Source organism: Eulemur rufifrons, chromosome 15 (genome assembly GCF_041146395.1).
Source record: "Eulemur rufifrons isolate Redbay chromosome 15, OSU_ERuf_1, whole genome shotgun sequence".
Taxonomy (NCBI): domain Eukaryota; kingdom Metazoa; phylum Chordata; class Mammalia; order Primates; family Lemuridae; genus Eulemur; species Eulemur rufifrons.
In genome coordinates this window covers 92,767,868-92,788,737 of record NC_090997.1, presented here as the reverse complement: position 1 = coordinate 92,788,737, position 20,870 = coordinate 92,767,868, and the positions used below count along the sequence as shown (strand labels likewise).

At 32.6% G+C, this 20,870-nt stretch overlaps 1 protein-coding gene across 4 annotated transcripts in view; it reads right to left on the bottom strand.

Annotated features, from left to right (window-relative positions):
* The window catches only part of STXBP5 (syntaxin binding protein 5), a 160,657-nt gene that overhangs the window by 39,935 nt on the left and 99,852 nt on the right, over positions 1 to 20,870 (bottom strand). For 2 of the 4 annotated variants that reach the window (XM_069488930.1, XM_069488931.1), the window contains exons 17-19: positions 15,911 to 16,036; positions 13,734 to 13,885; positions 6,599 to 6,664 (exon numbers count right to left, since the gene is read on the bottom strand). In XM_069488930.1, coding sequence (XP_069345031.1) covers positions 6,599 to 6,664; positions 13,734 to 13,885; positions 15,911 to 16,036 — 344 coding nt within the window. Of the gene's footprint in view, positions 1 to 1,435; positions 1,484 to 1,585; positions 1,646 to 6,598; positions 6,665 to 13,733; positions 13,886 to 15,910; positions 16,037 to 20,870 lie in introns of all 4 variants that reach the window. The other 2 variants (XM_069488927.1, XM_069488928.1) reach the window with 2 other exon arrangements.

Here is a 20,870-nt window from a genome sequence, read left to right as displayed (position 1 = left end):
TAATGAAGTCTTTCAATTAGTCAAGTTTGAATATTCCATGTTACAGTCTATTTAAACACAAGAAAAAAACGAGAAGCTAGTCAATACATTTCATAAAGCAAATATAACCCCAGGACTAAACATCAAACAGAGAAATTATTCTAAAAAATTTAATTATGTATAAAGTCCCCTTCATGCCAGGTAAAATTCCTAGGTCATTTAATTCTAAAAGTTGTTCAGTAAAATGTATGTAGGAAAGACCTTTCTGACTTTTCACACTATATGACAGCTTAAAGGAACTGCTAACATAATATTAAGATAGAATGTACTATAAAGGAAATTGGTTGAAAAGTATTATGCCATAGTGCTAGTACGTAATTAGAGTGATTTAACTATTACCAACAGATTCACTAAAAATCCATAAATAAAGAGATAAATAATTGATTCTCTATAAATGAAGAGCCCTTTGCCCAAGAATAAACCACCTTATTTAAAAAATGACCAGAGGGGCTATAGTCAACCACCAATAATATGACTAAACAGGGTTCAATTTACAAAATGCAGACAACATAGATGTTACTTGTAAGAATTTTTGGAAATTTAATCATATATTAAACTTTATCAGTTGAGGTAAAGCTATTCCAGCTACCTATAAATTCATCTAATTTAATTGAATTTAAGGAATAATATGGTTGGGGCTTTGGGGAAAAATAAATCACTGTACAATAAAAAATTTAAATTTATTCTCTTTCTAAAACAATGTTTTTGAAGTCTTTAAAAGGCTTTGGAGAACGTTCAAATTTTTGTGGCCATAAAGCCCCAATTGATTATGCTCCCAGAGTTTGGATTGTACATTTTGTTCCCCAATTCTAAACTTTGAGAACCTTAGACAGAATAATTCATTTCCAGGTATATCTACAGAAACAATCAGAAGGAGTAATATATTTTTAACTTTTGGTGGGGAAAGGGGGAATCCTAGAAAATTCCCATTTAACCCAAGGATGGTACAGACTACAGAATAAAGGAGTCAATCTTTTAGAAAACCATTTCCTTGAAAAATAGGTTCTTGAAAATGTGAAGCAGATGGAGTAAAAGTAGAAAAAAATACAAATACAACTATAAATAAACAAAACTATTTCAAAACTTAACTTCAGAGTATAAATTTGTGCTATTTATGGTATAAATTGAACCCTGCTTTATTTTAAAATAAAGCAACAATAAAATTAACAGAACAATTCATACTGTAAGTCAGAGAAAGAAATGCAACCCAATTTAACAGATTTTTAATAATTATTGCCCCAATGAGTTTAGAAAAGATACAGCCCAAGAGATTATTGTTTAGCAAAAGAATAAATTAATATATACAAAATGCAATGCATTGGGATAATTTTCTGTTGTTGGGTTAGCATTGCATATAGCAAGGATTAGAAACAAAATAGAAATTTCTATTTCGTACCTATGTCACTGGCTACCATCTTGGAAAACTTTCTGCTTTTGGTCTTCACTGAAAATAATATTTTGATATAAAATGTCAAAATCTATTCAAAGTAAACTAAATAAATTAAACATAAATAAAAGAAAATACTTTAAAATAAAGATACTATACCCTTTTCTATAAAATTATTCATTTTTTGTTCATCATCTGAATTGTGTGGTGATGAAGAACCTACACAAATGAAGACAATGGAAGGAATAGGCACACAGTCAGTCACAAACGCTGAGTCATAATAAGACAAAAGTGCAAAGAAAAATCTGGTAACCTCTAAAGCAAGTTCTCACATTACTGAGCATAAGGAGGGGCCATGTATACAGACAGGTAATAACAATTCTTGCAATACTACATTACAGCAATCACCACTGCAATATCTTCCATGGTAGATTCTAGTATATGTAAATATTAACTCTACAATCATTTTTCCTTACATAACAACAATTTGGTAAAATCTTGGTATATATTATATGCCAGAGAACATATAAAGAAAAATATAAGTAGCAATTTACTATTTCTTAAAATTTAGAAATTCTTGATATCAGTTAACTGAATAAGGGTTCTCTAGCAGAATCAAGATACAGTACTAGTATTTTGGTATTTTACAGTTAGACTGACAGTTTAAAACCATGTATCTATTCTACTATATAAATGTACAATAGGGATCTTTAAAATAGTGAAGATAATACTTATATTTTTAAATATGTTCAAATTTTTACTTATATGTACTGAGGCAAGAAATATTTACCTTTGGCTGTGACTCCTAATGTTGTTATATAATCTTACCTATCATTTCTATAATTAAGATTTTATTTGTCCTTTTTCCTTAAAAATGTTTCTAATTTTTCATAGTATTTAATTTGTAACATAAGCTTTTATTATAAATGCAATTCTAAATTGTATTATGACTGATAACTTTTAGAGACCTATTCTTTGTAAGCTCATCTCAAATGATATATCATCAATTAAATTTTCAACAATCTCCCCAGCTGTAAATCACTTGCTCTCCTTTGAATTCTCATAACACTTTATCTATATATTTCTCAGAGGATGTTAATCACTTAATACTTTATTATTTTCAATTTATGTACATATGACCTTCCCCATTGAATGAACTTCTAAAAGCAGGGCCCACATTTGATTCATTTTTGTATCTCCTTTGTGATCAGAGCAGTGCTTTACATGTAGGCATCTCTAAGTATTTTCTGAATGCATAAAGCTTTTCTGCTAGAAGCAAATACCTAGAACATCATAGGAAGTAAATAAAAAAGTTCCTTTCTGTGTTTTAAAAAAATCCCAATATAAGTACTGAATCTTAATGAATTAGGTCAAAATTTGACAGCCCATACACTCCTCACAAAAAAATTTTACTTTCTTTCTTTGGCCAAGTGGCCAACATCCTCTGACCAAGCAAAACCTGCCAATGTTGGCAGGACCCAATTACTTCTATACTGGTCTTAAAAGATCGCTCTTTAAAAATCCATGTTATTTTTGCTAAATAGCATTTACAGATCCCCATCAAAAAACATTATCACACAGGTAACACTGAGCTTAGTAACATTCCCAGGAACAGAAATAGGTACAGTTGTTTTTCATATAAATATAATTCAGATTTAAAGAATATAATGGCTATATGTTATATATTTTAAAATATCACTGTCATCTGTGATACTAAATAGCCACATAAATGTAAGAAAATGTCTTATTAATACTAGTTTTAGTTAACATAATTCATATAAGAGCAATAGCATAATGACATATCTATACATGACAATAAAATTGTAAAAATGACGGTATTTTCAAAATAAAAGTAGTCAACATAGGCTGTAAATATAAATAAAACAAGCAGATTTACTTTTCTCCTAACTGAAAATGCCTACTAGTGATTATTGTAACTTCTGTGATAGCTGATGAAAAAGCTCCAAAACAGTTTTCAGCATATCCTATTTTAATATATTTACTAAGTTTCTACAATTAAATAAACATAGATAATATCTATAGCTTATTGTTTCTTCTAGGTAAGGCTCACAGCAATTCTTGAAGGCACCATTTATATCATAGTATGTGTGGCCCTGGGTTTTCTTTAGTTTGAAATAACTAACAAATATTTTCTTTTTAATCATTTCAACATTTTATATATACAAATGTATGTGTATATATATTTTAATGCAGTACTAAAAAAAATTCCACCATTACTAAAGTGCTCAGTGAATCAAGTGAGTTCTTTGAAATAAAGATCAAATGGAGACCATCCCCTTCATTTGTTCAAGATGTGTATGTCCAGTAGGTAGAATTAACTGTCTAAAAGGGAGACCACTGGTTTATTTAAAAATAAATGGAAAGATTACACTACATTCATTAAGTGTATTTTCTCATGATGATTTCTGAGGACAGTTTTGATATTTATTAGCTAAACAGCTGAGATCACAAATCTTGATTATGAGATTTAAAAGTTTTTCAAAAAAGTGTCTCTTTAGTTATGATGAAGGCATATGACTATTTTACATTTCTACATTGGTCCTCCTCTTAGCATTTATGAGACTCATTTTAACTCCTAACTTACTTTTACACATTTCTTCTTTTCCCATAAATACCAACCTACTTTATATTAACTGTACTAGTTTTAATTATCTATAATGCATCGCTTAACTATTTTATTTATATCTTATCTCATTGTGGAAAGTATTTGAGGTTGGCAATTTCATCACTAATTTACGTTTTTGAAAACATGATCCCCGTGTGGCTCTTTTGATTTACCTCAAACTCATCCATTATTCTTTTTTGACTATCTAGTCATTCTTTTATTTCTTTATTAAAATGCTAAAAAGTCACATACATGTTAAGAGTAAGGTAATTAATCCCTGATAGATGGCAAAAATTATTAACTTCTTTTAAATGGACCAGTAGAGAAAGACACATAAGAGCTATAAGAGTATAGTAACAAACGATAGCTTTCCAGAATCTCATTATAGGTTCTGTTGCATTGCTCTCAGTAGTTATGCATGACTGACACCTATCTCTATTATTTGAAACATGTTTCAGACACAACTACTGACTACTAAAGTTTGACTTTTTTTAAAGCAGTCTTTCCTGATATGTAGGAATGGATAAAATTCCTCAGAGAATTCTTGTATTTTTCAGAGCATAACCAAAGACTAAGTAAAGAGTTCTATATCTAAAGGTAAGAATAAATGATTCATTGATGATTTTTTCAGGTCACAATTTTCACTTTGCACTTCAAATGCACTGAGATAGAAACAATAAAATATCTCGTGTCATACAAATTAAAAACTATTCTGTCTTTTCCTATGGACCAAAAAGCAAAATATATTTGAAAATGCCAAACCATGGTTGAAATTCTCTGGTTTGAGGAAGAGAGAATTTGGAGGGTTTTTACCTTTCTGCACTTTTTATATTTATATATTTAGATTTAAAAATACTTAGAAACTTTTCTATAATTACCTCTTGTTTGGTTATTTTAAATTGCTACATGTATCCACCTTTTGAAAGACTGGCTTGGGAATAAAAAGGGGTATTAATTTATTTTATTTGGCTGAATATTTTTTTTTAATAGAAATGGGGTCTCACTATATTGCATAGGCTGATCTCAATCTCCCAGTCTCAAGCAATCCTAACGTCTTAGCCTCCCAAAGTGCTGAGATTACAGGTGTGAGCCACTGTGCCTAGCCTTGACTGAATCTTATTAAAAGACTTTCAATGGTCATTTAACATATTTAAATGTAATATATTGTAGGTTACCTGTCCAAATTATCTACCCTGGCTTACATCCTTAACATATTGACAACTGCATTTATGTGGCCTTTGGGGAAGGTGAGATCAAAACTGTATTTTATGTAGTTAGAGGAAGAGTAATAATTAAAATATATTATAATTCTAAATTCCAAATTCAGAAATAACTAGTCCTATGAGATAAAAAACAGTTACTCACTTCATATGATTCATCCAAACTTAATTCCACCAATGTTAAAACTTAATATTAGGTAACTAATTATGTTAGTGATTCCTATGGCTCTACGTTTTATCCATTTAATGAGTAAATTTAAAATATAAATAGTGAAAAAAAAAGAAAATATAAGGATACATTTTAACCTTAAGAAACGATCAACTCGTACAAACATCAGGAAAATGCAATTATAAAAAGATAACACTACAAAAGCTTTCACAGTCTTAGAAGTAACAAAATGCTAAACCAAAATATGAGTAAAACAAATTACTATTCTCAATACTTCCCATTCTTACTATTGTTTCTGATATAATAGAACCAGCTATGGAAGGATTAAAACTGTCTAGGAACAGTGTTACTTATGCTAAAAACAATCTTTCCAGTAGAAAGCTGATGAAAATTTCCAGCCAGAATGATTTAATAAATATGGTAGTTAAAATTATGAAGTCAACTTTATTAAAAGATTAGCTAAGTTTTAATACACTAAAATAAAATAATAAATTCAGGATCTTCTTAATTTTAAGGGGTCTCCAAAGATAATAAAAATAATGTTCCTTTGAAATATTAATATACATATAAGTCACATAAAGACCCATATATAAACAAGGAAAGAGAACTGCTTTAATACAGCTATAAATATATCAGAAATTACTTTCATCAAAACCAAAAGTAGACATAACTATTCTAATATTATTCTAATTGTCTATGTTAATAGATTATAAGTGTTAAAAATCCTTCATAAAATTTCTGTGTATATTATTCAAGGACTAGAGAAAAGCAGATTATATCATCAACTTTTCTTTGATTATACCCAATTCTAATAGATGATGCCAGGAATGCCTAGAGTAAAGAAAAGATTGTAGATGACTAAAACATTCAATTCAATGGTAAGGAGTAAAATATATTTTCCCTAAAGAAAGTATAAATACTAGAAAGTTAAGTAAACAATTATATGACTCTTAACAGGTAAAAGCTTTGGACTTTTATTTACCATAAGCTGCATTTCTTTTCACTTAATAAGAATGTGAACAATACAGTTATGATTTTAAGAATAAATATATGACACAAAAGATTTTGTTCATTTTAAATGCTGATCTATAAAAAAAGTACATTGATATGCTGGGCTTTTGTACCATCACAATTATTCATGAAATAAAAAACATTACCAGAAGTTGGAGATTTGCAGCGATCTTCTGGGACTACAGTCCCTTCACTAATATCACACAGACCTGCTAAAAAACAAAAACAAAAAACAAATCACACCACAAATCTATATAAGTGCAGTTTTGTCTTCTATTTATAGTACATATGTAATTGCTGTCCATTTAAGAGAATCTAGAACATTAATAGACTGTTGGTACTGATATTATGCTCATTAGGTTTGAGACAGGAACATGGGAACATTTTGAAACCACCTCAAACTAATACAGTGGTTATCTGTTAAACAAATAAAAACATAAGCTATGATAAAATACAAAGTAAACAGTTAGTATAAATATTAATTTTCCTGGTGATTGAAATGAAAAAATTCCTGAAAATTATTTAAAAATCATAAATAAACAAAAATATATCAGGGCAACAAACAAGGAGCCACGTGGCTAAGACTCAGAAGTCACATAGAGGTACAGGATGTGCACATATGACCAGTGTCTGCTTTTCCATTATTTTGGTAAAAGACTTGATGTCACATCCCCTACAGTCACTGAGAAAGCTTTTACAATAGAATAACATTTCCGAGAACACTGAATGCTGAAATTGGCTTTATAAGAAGTGCTTTCTATTTTGAACTACATATTATTTGTCCTCATAAGATAGGAAAGGTTCTTGAATGAGAATCAGTACGTTTTTTTAAAAATCTTCATCAAAACCCTAGTTTATATAGTTCTAAGATGATAGACGTGTAATTACAGGTGTATATCTAATCTTTGACTAAATATTCATTTACACGAACTCTTTATTGACAGAACACTAAGACAGCAGATCTCTAAATAGTAGTGATAATATACTCTAGTATTATAACGTGCCTAGTACTGAATAAAAATAATAAACTTTGAAATTTTAACCTCTTGGTATTTTTGTCAACTGCTACTAAACAGTACTGCACTAGGGGAAACTCTTTTGAGATTTGAGTTGAAGGTCCTTATGATGTAAAAATTACTGACTCTTAAAAGGTACTATGTGATATAGTTCTCATTTTTAAAATGGCCCAGGAAGAAGCATTTAGGAAAATGAATTAAAAAATATGGATAGAGAGATTTGATTTAGGTATTAAATTTATTATGATGACCATTAAATGAGCTAAATATCCCTACAATGTCTTCTATGTCACTCAGGGTAAAAGTCAAAGTTCAACCCTACATGGTAAGTTGATGTACATGATCCTCTGGTGCATGATACCTTGTTACCTCTCTGACTTTCTTTCCTTCTTCCACCTACTTGCTCACCACCTTCACTCTCTGTCCTCCAGCCACACTGACTCCTCCTCACTCCTTGAACTCACCAGGTATATTGCCTTAGAGTGATGTAGTCTTGTTGTTCTCTAGCTTGAAATGTTCTTTCCCCACACATCCTCATGGATAAAAGGTTTCTCACTTGCTTTAAATCTAAAGTCATCTTGACACTTTATTTCAAATTTAACATCCCCATAAGTGATATTTCAAATCCTCCTTCCTTTAATTACCTTTCCCCTTGGCACTATTAATGTAATTTATTAATGTAATTTACTATATATTATATATCTTTATAATTGTGTGTCTCTTACTATATATTACATATCTTTTAAATTGTATATCTTTTCCAGTGGAACATGAGTTTCATGAGGTCAGAGATTTTCGTGTTTTGTTATCTATAATGGGGCACACCACATGGTAGGTGCTCAATAAATATTTGTTGAACGATTGAGTGAAATACATGTGAAAGAATTTCATAGCATATAATCTAATCCATCTTCTCTGTTACTGCCAGAATCCCTTCAACAAATACTCCTAGCAATATAGTTATCTAGGCTCTGCTCAAATGTATCTCAACCCAATTAGCTGCTGATCATAACCAACATTTACTGAGAGCTTACTATGTGCCAGATACTGTTCTAAGTGCCTAACTCATTTAACCCTCACAGAAGCAAATGAGATAGACACTATTATGCCTATTTTACAAAAAAAGAAATAGCTCTGTTTTAAGTATCTTAAAAAAACCTAATTACTTCTGGACACAGTCTAGTTCATTGCCACTGTTACAGAGATTTTCCTGGTGGTATTAGGTCAAAATTAGCTTTTTTAAAAAACAATTTGCTTTAAAAATAAGAAGAAAATACAATGTAAACATAGAAGTATAATTTTAAATCTTCTACACCTCTCACATTAGTGTATTCAGCAATTTTGTCCCATTATTGGCACACATTAAGTTGTGGTCAATAGGAATTGCATGCCAACAATGTTCCAGTCACAAGATTAGGTATGTTGCATATGTCACCTCACTTAATGATTACACTAACTGTATGAGGGTGTAATCATCTCTATTTTATAAATGAGGACACTGAGCCTCAAAGAAGTATCTTTTCTAGCATCACATACTTAAAAAAAAGAGCTGAGGCTGAAAGTGGTGGCTCATGCCTGTAATCCTAGCACTTTGGCAGGTGGGAGGAATGTTTGAGGCCAGGAATTCGAGACCAGCCCAGGCAAAATAGCAAGACTCCGTCTCTACAAAAAAACTAAAAAAATGAGCAGGCATGGAGGCATCCATAGTCCCAGCCATTCAGGAGGCTGAGGCAGGAGGATCACTTGAGCCCTGGAGTTTGAAGCTGCAGTAAGCTATTATTACACCACTAGTCTGGGCAACATGGCAAGACTGTCTCAAAAAAAGACAAAAAAGAAAAATCCGAGGGCTGAGATTTAAACTCAGATCTGCCTAAACTAACAAAATCTGCAAGTGTTTCTTTCCCATGAACTACTCTTGAGCTGGTTTTCTCTGTTCTGTATGTATACAATCAATCTTTGTAACCTAGACACAGGACTTAACATTTATTGCTGAGAAATTCCATTTCTTTGGTTTAAATTTACTATTTCTACCTATGAGCACCTTTTTGAGTCTATTCTGCCATCAAATGCAGTAAGTAGTTACCCCTTAAATATAGCAACAATTTTGATAAGCCTACCATCTCTTTCAAATGTCCAGATAGGAAGCTTAATTTACTATTTAAAATACTCAACAAAACACAATCATATGTTACTCAATATACTATATGCCTTAACTGAAGCACACTACAATCAAGGTTAGTATTAGGTCACAAATTGACCTCGTAGGTACCATGGTTTAACCTGGGGGGCTGGCAAATGTTTTCTGTAAAGATTCACATAAGTAAACAGTGTAGGCTTTTTGAGCCAAAATCTCTGTGGCAACTACTCAGCTCTTATGTAGCACAAAAGCAGCCACAGACAGCACATTAACAAATAAGCATGGCACTGCTCCAATTAAACTGTACTTAAAAAAGCATGCAGTGGGCAGTTTGGGCCTGCAAATAGTAGTTTGCTGATTCTTGGGTTAAATCAATCTCACAATCTTCAAATTGAACCAGGTATTTAAGTTACTTCTACCTGGTTCACGGAAGTTATCACTGGAATTGTTTACCAAACACCTCCTTAACTTCAGGAAACACTATGTTAACAGGCTGCCATAAGTCTTCAATGTAGTTAACAGATTTAAAAAATAACACCGATTTTGCTACAACTTACTTTTAGTAAACTTTTGCTGACTTCTATTTTCTGCATGCACACAAAATGTGCATATAGAGTTACACAGCAAGTCTTTCTAGAGTTCTGACTAATGTGTACCTCAAATTAACTGATTTTTAAAATATTTGACCTTCACCAATTGAGGGTACCTTTTAAATTCACAAACTCTCTTGACAATTTTTTATTATTGCTTAATATTCCTTATTTGCATAAAGTAGCTTGGTTTTTAATTCCTCTTAATTAGTTTTCATATTTTCCAAAGAGGAAAGATGATTCTTCTTAATGGGAAGTTGAGAAGTGAAGTTATTTTAGGTCTTTTGTTTTTCAACTAACATTTAAAAACTTCCCCAAATTGGGGTCCTAATTTTCTCCTTAACCATATTTTCACTGTAACCAAACATTGTTTTATTTCTATTATTTTTGACACAGTACTTATTGATCCGTTCTTGACTGTGTCCCTTATTTCTTATATATGGCATTTTTTTCTTTTTTATTATAGACATACACACAGAAATTTTCAACCAGTACTACTTGGCTCCACAGCTACTTTTCCTTTTCTATCTTACTGAAAATACTGAAGACTTGAAAGCAATTGCCATTGTAGCAAAAAAGTTCATTTTTAGTTTCCTACCCATAACTCTCAGAAAAATCTTTCCTAAAGCCTAACAAACTAGAGTTTGCCTGTAATTTCCTTCTTTATCATTATCAACTTCCAAGAGTAAGCAACACTTTTCCCCATGTGTCTATCACTTCCAAATCACTAATTAGATCTTATTTGGGCTTTAGAATTATATTCAGAATAGGAATTTCCTTTGTTGTGTCCTTCACTGTATGAATGACAGTTCACTTTTGGTAGAATTAGACTGCTAGCAGATAAAGAGGCAGCTGAACTACTTCATCACTGTTCATCCCTGTGACAGTTTCATCACTTTTATTGTAACAACACAGTCCATATTTTAGTCAACAATACATTGTATTGTAATATAGCTATAACATATTTACACTTAGCCTAAACAGTAATGTTTTATCTTATAAAATAAATTTGTGAATGAACTAGACTCTTTTTTTTTTTTTTGTTGAGACAGAGTCTCACTTTGTTGCCCAGGTTAGAGTGAGTGCCGTGGCGTCAGCTTAGCTCACAGCAACCTCAGACTCCTCAGCTTAAGCGATCCTACTGCCTCAGCCTCCCGAGCAGCTGGGACTACAGGCATGCGCCACTATGCCCGGCTAATTTTTTCTATATAGATTTTTAGTTGTCCATATAATGTCTTTCTATTTTTAGTAGAGACGGGGTCTCGCTCTTGCTCAGGCTGGTCTCGAACTCCTGACCTCGAGCGATCCACCCGCCTCGGCCTCCCAGAGTGCTAGGATTACAGGCGTGAGCCACCACGCCCGGCCTAAACTAGACTCTTCATGAAATTATATTAGTATCAGCAACTATTAGTAACAAAAAAATTTCTCCATTCAAACTTATCTATTAAAAAAACTGAAGAGTAATTTCATGATATTTGGGGCACAGCTCAAGAACATATAAATACACACTGTAGCAAGATTATCATTTTTACATCAATACGATTTAAAAATTTTAGTATCAATTATTCTACATTTAATTTTATTTTAAAAATAAGTATCTCTTGGGGCACAAATATTCTTAAGATGTTATTTTAAAGCATATTTTAAAATAAGTTTAATTTTATTTAAAACATAATCTTAAATATTGGTAAAGTGAGATATAATAACAATAGGTAAATATATTTAAACTAATAAAAACTCAAATAGTTCTCCTGTACCTGAACATCTAATTCTTCAATATAAATGAAGCAAATAATACTATAAATATGGAGTTTACTAGAAAATAAACTAGGATGCAGTGAAACTTAAGAAAAAGTATTTTTAAAATCATACGGTAAAATTGATCCCTATCCTTGGATAAATTTAGGTACTTAATTTCTAGTAATTTTAAGTAAACTAATACAAGGCATAAAGGAAAAAAAGTGATTAATTTTAGGACTAGTAAAATTTTTACCACGTTTTTTTAAAAATTGTTTAAAGGTTTCATCTTCTAAAAAACCTTTTTCTCTGTCATGATAATGTTCTAACTTTCTAACACTATTAGTATCTTTGCTGTATAAAGAAATGAGATTGGGACACAAGCATTTAAATGGCTGTTTTATATACATAGTATAAGGTGAATGTAAGTAAAAAGTATATAGTGTTTTAGATATAGAATGTTTTACTAAGCTCTTTTAAAAATAAGTGGGGAAACGGCAATGATTTTACAGAAAGAATAAACCTACCAAGACATAAATGACTTACTTAAAAAAGAAGAACGAAGTTTTTTCACAGACTCAGAATATAAACTAGGAAGGCCGCACATGCAAGCAGTCACAACCAGCATACCTTAGTGAAGCAATGAAAAGGGGAAGGAAAAAAAAAAAAGGAGACAAAGATACTAGAATGGTATGATTGGGACAATAATCTCTGCTGAAGATATTACATGACAAAATGATCACACAAACACAAACAGAAAAAAACTTTGAAAAGAAAAAATCAATTATCAAGCCAAAGCAACAGAAAAGTCTATATTCCCTCATCTTTTTTTGTTTTTGTTTTTTGCTTTTCTCATGAATTGTAAAATTGGTAGCATTTGCTAATAATGTATTGAAAGCAACTGAAAAATGAATTTCAGAAAGAATTTTAAAGCAGAAAGATTGAGTCTGGAAGTACAGAACAGAGCTTCCCAGTGTTCCAGTGCACAGCGGTATTCTACAAGTAAGTATGCTCCAAATAGGGCTGCCCTCAAGCCCTGGTCCAGCTGGGCAAAGCCCTGGGGAAACTGGAACGCTCGGGTCACTCACTTCTGGAAGCTTCATTAGTGTGCCCCATGTGCCATACATATATCAAATGCTATTTTCTGTTGTGTCATGAAGTTTAAAAAAAAAAAAAAAAGGCAAAGAAGTATTTGTACAGATAGCTAACTATACATGTCTATACATGTGTTTCATGAGCTATTAGTGTTAAAATGTCTAAAATTAAGACTAATTACCTAGCAAACACAAAAGTAAGAATGCTATAAAAAGAATTCTAAATGAATCTGGGCTTGCACTCAGTCAAAGCTTTCTGAGAATGCTGTACTTCCCTACAATTCAAATTCACTTTTTCATCTGCATTTTCTTTAACATGGGAATAATTCCTTTCAATTAAACATTAATAATTGAAACAATTATTGGTTTCTAGGGACAAAACAATAAAAAGGGGCAAAAACTTTGAAATAAACTTTTGTTCCATAATAATGAGAAAAATATTCCTGTCATAATTTAGTTGAAAAGTTTGACCCTGTGGTTCTTTCTCAATGTTAAATAAAATCCTAGGATATCAAAAACAGATGCAAAAAATAACAATACAAAAGAAAAAAAAAAGACTCATACCTTTTGCTAGTTCTTGACAGTTTATATATACAGACTGAATTAGGCAAGCTATTTACCTAACTGAAGTACTTATATTCACAGTTGTAAGTCAGCATGTATAGGAATCCTAAAGCCCAGGATTTTGTTTTCTTTTTTCTTTTTACCTCCTGAAGGTTGTCGAGATTTACGAGGAGATCGGGGTTCTCTCCGATAAGGATCATTAGAGCCATATAATTCAATAGTGCCCAGGTTGAGCAGCACGGCTTTCTGGAGGTAGTCAACCATAGCAATGCCATTACAATTGCCAAAAACCACCCTGGGAATCGGAAAAGAGCAAACATTTTAGCACAAATAATTACAAAAAAATGTATTGTTGTCTATAAAGTTGAAGAAAGAGGCATGATGGGCCTTTCAGAAAATTCTTCTTTGAAATAAAAGAAAACCACGATCATAGGAATACAGGTTACATATGCCCTCTCACAGAACTGTTTAGATCATCTGCAGATATTAATTATCATCATTAAATCAATTATCAATATCATTTATAAAAAATATTTGGCAAAGGAGTTGAAATTTGACAAGAGATACAAATTTCAATGTAACATTTTTTTCTGCCTTGAGGGCATTTTGAGCCTTTCAGGGAATACATTCCTTTCCACTAAGAAAGTAGGAGATTATATACCAGGGAAAGTTTTGGCAACCCCTACAATTAAAAATAAAAAGTAGGAAGCATAGTCTTGGAGGCCTCCCTTTGGGGTGTTTGAAATACATTCTCAATTATGAGTCAGGAACTATTAAATCAATCAACTATGAATAAAGGAATGTTATTCTTTTAAGATCTAAGCCAGGAGTTGAAAACTGACATATATAGAGATGCTATGTAAGTAAGTAAAAGAGGTCATGCAAGAACTGTGATGATTTGAAGAGTGTAGGATGCATCTGAAGAGGAAAAACTTCAACTCAGTTCCAGCTGACTACTGCCATGCAGGAATGCAGACGTGCCAATAATCAGATTTTTCAGTTGAAGTTTTAAATATACATTTACACATTATATAATCTTGGTAACTAATTCAAATTGTAAAAATATACAGAAAGGGCTAAACTGCAATTATGAGGCCTGTGACTGATTTGCAACTTCCTTTGAAACTTCCTATTGCTTCTTTTTCTCATTCCCTGCTTGTTTTCTTTATGATTGTGGGTGATAAAATATTTACAAGGAGGTTTGTGTACTTACATTGTGGGGCAGAAATAAACGATATGAGAGAAGACTATTGCCATTGTTAGTGTGATCTACAGTTTCCACAGGGCACTAATTCCAGCACCCCACAGACACCAAAATCTGTGGATACTCGAGTCCCTGATATAAAACCTACAAATATGCTCCCATATACTTTAAATCATCTCTAGATTATTTATAATACCTAACACAGTGTTAATGCTATGTGAATAGTTTGTTACACTATATTTTTTTAAATTTATATTTTTTAATTGTTGTATTGTTATTTTTTATTGTTTTTCCCCCTCAATATTTTCAATCCACAGTTGGCTAAATGCGTAGATATGGAACCCGCAAACGCAGACGGCTACCTGTATAAGACATAGAGAAGGTGGTGCAAGCTACCAGGAAGAAAAACGATGAATGAGACCCCAGGGATAGCACCAAGGAAACAGACAGTGAACTATACATGATAAACAGTTCTGGGACTGAACAGTTAGTTAGTAAGCAGTTTCTTAAACTGCAATGTTGATTTCTGAAACAAAATAACAGCAAAATGCTTTATAAGTCTATCATATTTTAATAAAAAGTATGTGTAAGTAACACTATTATTTGAAGGCATAAGTTGACATATAAAACAAATATACCTGCAGTATAGATGGATATGTTGCTAAATTACTGCTATGCTTTCACAATTTATATATGTTAATTCTGGAAGTAGAAAGAACAAACTATATAGCTACAGTTCAACCTTTACAAAATCTATTTATAACACAATCTTCTGGGCTCATATTGTTGTACCTTCATTATACTGAATATTAATAAGAAAATTATTTCTGGGCGTATATCCAGGAGAGGATATACTGACTTTAAAACTTTATCTCAAATAATTCATTGGTCCCTGAGATATTCAATTTTATATCAGAAGGCATTGTACACATACTCAGAGTAAGTTATTCAGGACAAAATTATGTTCCAAATAAACATACCGAATTTGGTCTCAAATTAAAGTTATACACCATTATTTTAGGTGATGATAAAACAAACACTATCCTTTCTATTTTTAAAAATAAAATGACGTATAGAGTACTAAGAAAGGATGAGAAAAATAAAACTTATACTCACAGTCCATAGGAAGAATTGACTGCCAGGCTGGTTATTTGTTGTGGTGGTTCTCCACCCACCCACACCAACTGAATAACTAGTTCTGTCTGATAACCTGGAGACTGTTTAAGTGGTGAGTTTTTAACTCTGAAATAAAGAAAAACATGTTACCTTTTAACCCATTTTCAAATTATCTTATTAGCCTATGTAATTATAAAGTCATATATAAATTGCCATATAAAAATAACTTTTTATGTGAGATTATACTAGATATTTAAAACTATAAAAATCAGAATCTTATCAATAAACATATAATCTAGTTAGAGAGGCTAAACAGGTGTGTAAATAAAAATAAGAAATCATATGCAAACTCCACATATAAAAATGGGGAGGATGGCAGAGGAGAAGGAGAGAAGGTGAGAAGTGGGGAGAAAGGAGGGGGAGGGATGAAAGAAGGGCAGTGAGAGACGGGGGTGAAAGCTGAGGAGCAGCAGCAGTCTAGGAGTTAAAAAGAGGAAAAAAAAAAGTCAAGTTAGTAAAAAGCATAAATTAGAAAAGCAGATTTAAAACTTATAATAAAAACATGATTTTGCTAAATGAAAACAGGCCTCAAACATACAAGTTAAAGAATGAGTTACAAACAAATGTTAGCAATTTATTTTTTGTGACTACTTTTATTAGAAAACAAATCTTCTTTGACTTTGAGGTAACAGTATCTTTGATTGTACATACTCGTTCCCCAATAATTGCTGAATAGTGCTAAAAAAAAATACTGCTCTTGCAAAACATATTCCAACAAGAAGCAGCAAAAAACTCATAATCAAGGATTAATAAGTTTGGTCACAGTGGAAGGTGTGTATAGAAAAAGTGAGAAAACAGTATAACAAGATAGGCCAGGGCCAGACTTTAGAGGGTCTTTAAGGCCTGGCCACAAAGGTTTGATGACAGTAGGAAGAATTCCGGGCTCTGGGAAAGCTGGAGTGTGAGTCCTGGCTCTGTCACTCACCAGCTGTCTTTTCATCTGAAAAGTGGGAATGTTACTATATAATTACATACAATATGAGGAAACTCTGTGTGCCTATGAAAGTAGTCTGTAGATGGTCAAATTATACAAAAGTAATACATTTTCATTATTAAAGAATTAAAACCAATGAAGGTTTATAAGAAATATTTGGGGAAGATTAATTTGGCAGATGTTATGTAAGATGAAGTAGAATACGGAGGCCAAATAGGAAGTTCCTGTGATTCTGACGTAAAACAAGAAAAAGGCAGATTTGAAACACATTATGGAGTAAGAATGGACAGGGCTCTAAGTTTCAGGAAGGCCGTAACCTTGCAGCTACTTTTAATAATCTGTGGCAAAAGTGGTACTCAATTATTTACTGAATGAATGAATGAGCTGGAGGCTGATTAGAAGTACGGTAGAAGAGGAAGAGTAGAGTGATTCTACAGTCTAAAAGAAAGAAAAAGAAAGGAGGGAAAGGAAGGAAAAGAAGGAAAGGAAGAAAGAAAAACAGATGGATGGCAGGATGCAGAGGTAGTTTTAGGGGACCATGTGGTGGATGGTAGTCTGAGGATGGCAGTCTGATGGGACCTGAGGTGATGGAACTACTCAGCAGGAGGTAGTTAAATGCATTCCCAAACCTCACGAATAGTAAGTTCATGCTAAACTTACACTGATTAAACTTGTCATAAGCATGTTAGCAATGAGTCAGGAGGGGCTCATAACACTGGGAGATTTTCTGACACAATACCTATTATATTTGTAATGGGAAATTTCAAGTGGATTTGAAAGATACATTTTTTTAAAAATGTGAACAATTTATATTTTTGTGTGTGACTACTTTTATTATTAAGAAATCTGATGTGACTTTAAGTTAAGAATGTATTTGATTGCATAAACTCTTTCCCCAACAACTGCTCTAGCAAAACATATGTAAAGTCTGGTTACACTTCAACAATTCTTAAGGCTTCTGCCTTGAAGTGACAGTGCATGAAAGAAGGAGAGCAGGAACACTACTCAGTGTTCACTCTCCTAACACCAAACTCAGAGGTTAGAACACTTCTGAATCACTAGTTGGTACTTCTAGTGAGAAAGACCATGACAGCTGAACTTTGAATGATACATTTGCTAGCAGATTGTCCAGACTTCAGGGTAAATGTGAATCATTGAGGGTACACCTAATACGGAGTCACTTCTGGTGCTATAGTCACGTCTGGCTGTGCAAACTGCTGTCTGAGGCTGTTACCTCTATCAGATATAAAATGCTGCTTCCAAAAAAGAACTGTCATTTAAAACAGTAACAGTCTCAAGATATAATGATTTTATAAAATTGTATTATAATACATGAGGTTAGCATAACTCAAAACAAAGTAACTTGACTACACATTCCTTGAAATATGCTCAAAGGTCCAAAAGACAACTGTAATGCTATATTTTATTGTTCATCTAGTAGTTTATTGTTAGTGATAATTTTAGTACTCTAATTTTGGAATTAATTTTGTTAATGGATAATTAAAGGAAAAATTCCAGTTAATCGAATTATAGGAGAAGAATGTTTTGGGAAAGAGGTTAAAAAATTAATTAGTGACATTATAGAGTAGCGGTCCCTAACCTTTTTGGCACTGGGGAGCAGCTTCACGGAAGACAATTTTTCCATGGACTGGGGGTGGGGAGGATGGTTTCAGGATGATTCAAGCACATTATATTTATTGTGCAGTCAAACCTCTCTGCTAATGATAATCTGTATCTGCAGCCGCTCCCCAGCGCTAGCATCACTGCCTCAGCTCCACCTCAGATCATCAGGCATTAGATTCTCATAAGGAGCACTCGACCTACATCCCTCGCATGTGCAGTTTACAGTAGGGTTTGCACTCCTGTGAGAATCTAATGCTTCTGCTGATCTGACAGACGGTGGAGCTTATGCAGTGATACCAGTGATGGGGAGCAGCTGTAGATTCAGATGAAGCTTCCCTTGCTAGCCAGCAGCAGCTCGCCTCCTGCTGTGCAGGCTAGTTCCTAGCAGGCCACAGACTGGTACTAGTTTGCCTTTGGGGGATTGGGGACTGCAGTTAAAAAGTAGTGTGAAAATTCAATGAGAAGTATAAGAGTTTTAGTTACTGTTTTTTTTTTTTTTAAAAGGCTTTTTTTTTGGTAGCTCTTGTTACCACATAGTCTATTATAACAACACAGTGCTTATTAAAAACAGTGCTACATACATTTCTAGAAATCATATTTTAGTATGTTACTCTATTCTCCACTGAAAGGACCCAGGGCTTCTTGGAGTAGCTGATTCTATGTGAGAGGACGAGCAGACTTCAAGGAACGTCTAGAACATCTTCTTGACAGAAACCAAGGATGTTCAAAAAAGTTCTGAGGTAGTGTTAAGAATTCTCAAACACCAACTTAAAAGAAGTTTCCTCTAGCAAACTGTGACAAAAATCACATCAAGTTAATCAAATTCAATAAATTAAAACAAATTGACTGTTTTTTTAAAAAAAATTGGGAGTCCATAATGATATTCAAAAGGACAAAAAAGAACATCACCATCAAATCAGTCATATTAATTTTTTTAGGTTTAAGAAAAAATTTGTTTATATGTAATTGTGCGTACATTCCCATGATAGGTAAGGTATATTCATACATAAAAGTTAACAGTTAATGCTAACAACAAAAAAGGACTCTCCTCACAAAAAAATTTAATGGATTGGCCTATAAGATTTTGTGGCTAACAGAACTCCCCTCAAAAAGCATTTTTAAAATAGCAATAAAAAGCATTCCTGCATTAAGTGATACCCTACTAAATAATTATAAAAGATTAATAGTGTGCCAAAACATACCATCACAATATGAAATGCCCTCCCAATAAGATGGCCGGCCATACCATGATCTTAGGTCCATGAACAGTAAAGAAAACTCATAGTTGCAGAATTAAGTCAATATTGACTTTTAAAAGGATTTGGATATTTGGATATTGCAGATCTGTTTTGGTTTTCTGGCTGGTAGTTTTAAAAGTTACTCCTGGTTGTTACTTTAATTATTCTCCATGTTCTTTCAGTCAGTAAAAAAACTGGAAAAAGACCTTTCCAAGAACAGAGGACAAGGTCTCACCTATTAGGTCTGCCTTTAACTTTAACCTAGAATGCCAAGGTAAGTGGTCTTGTCATTTTGGTTCAAATAGTACTATTGCTCCTGTCAGTACTATTTCCTCTGACCTATGCCATCCTGAGAAAGCAATGCAGTGATGATACTTAATCTTCAGGTAGGAAAATAAAATAATTTAATGTTTTACACTGCTGGATCTCTGGCCACAAGCCCAAGAACATTTGGAGGCGTAAGAAATTATAAAGTACAAATTAAAGTATCCTAATTTTGTTGAAGATAATAATGTATATTTATATGGAATTATGTTGTTAAAATGTCACTTCAGTAGTTGATTAAAACCGCTAAAGAAATACAGAAATATGTTACAAAATATGTTCAAAAGACAAATTGTACTTTATATGCTTACAAAGATTAAATTTAACAAATAGCTTGGAAAAACATATTTAAATCAGAAGAAAGGGCATTCATGGAAACTTAACAAATTTAAGTTTAAAGTAAAGTAGTACCAAATCAGTATCTAAGAGAGAAAAATGTAGAATTCTGTATTCCCAAGTCTCATTCTAGCTAAACATGTGCTAAACAGTAGCTAAAAGGAGGTGTGTGTGTGTGTGTGTGTGTGTGTGTTAGTATAGGAGGGAGGGAGGTAGGAAGAGAGAGAGAAGAAAAGAGAGAAACTTGAGACCTTCCTGAGAAATATAGCTGCTTAACCTCAATATTGCTTAGATCAGAGTTTCTTATCCTTGGCACTACTGACATTTTGAGCTGGGTAATTCATTGTTGTGGGTGCTGTCCTGCACATTGTAGGGTATCTAGCATCATCCCTGGTCTCTACTCCCTAAATGTCAATAGCATCCCACTTCCCCCTGATGTGACTAT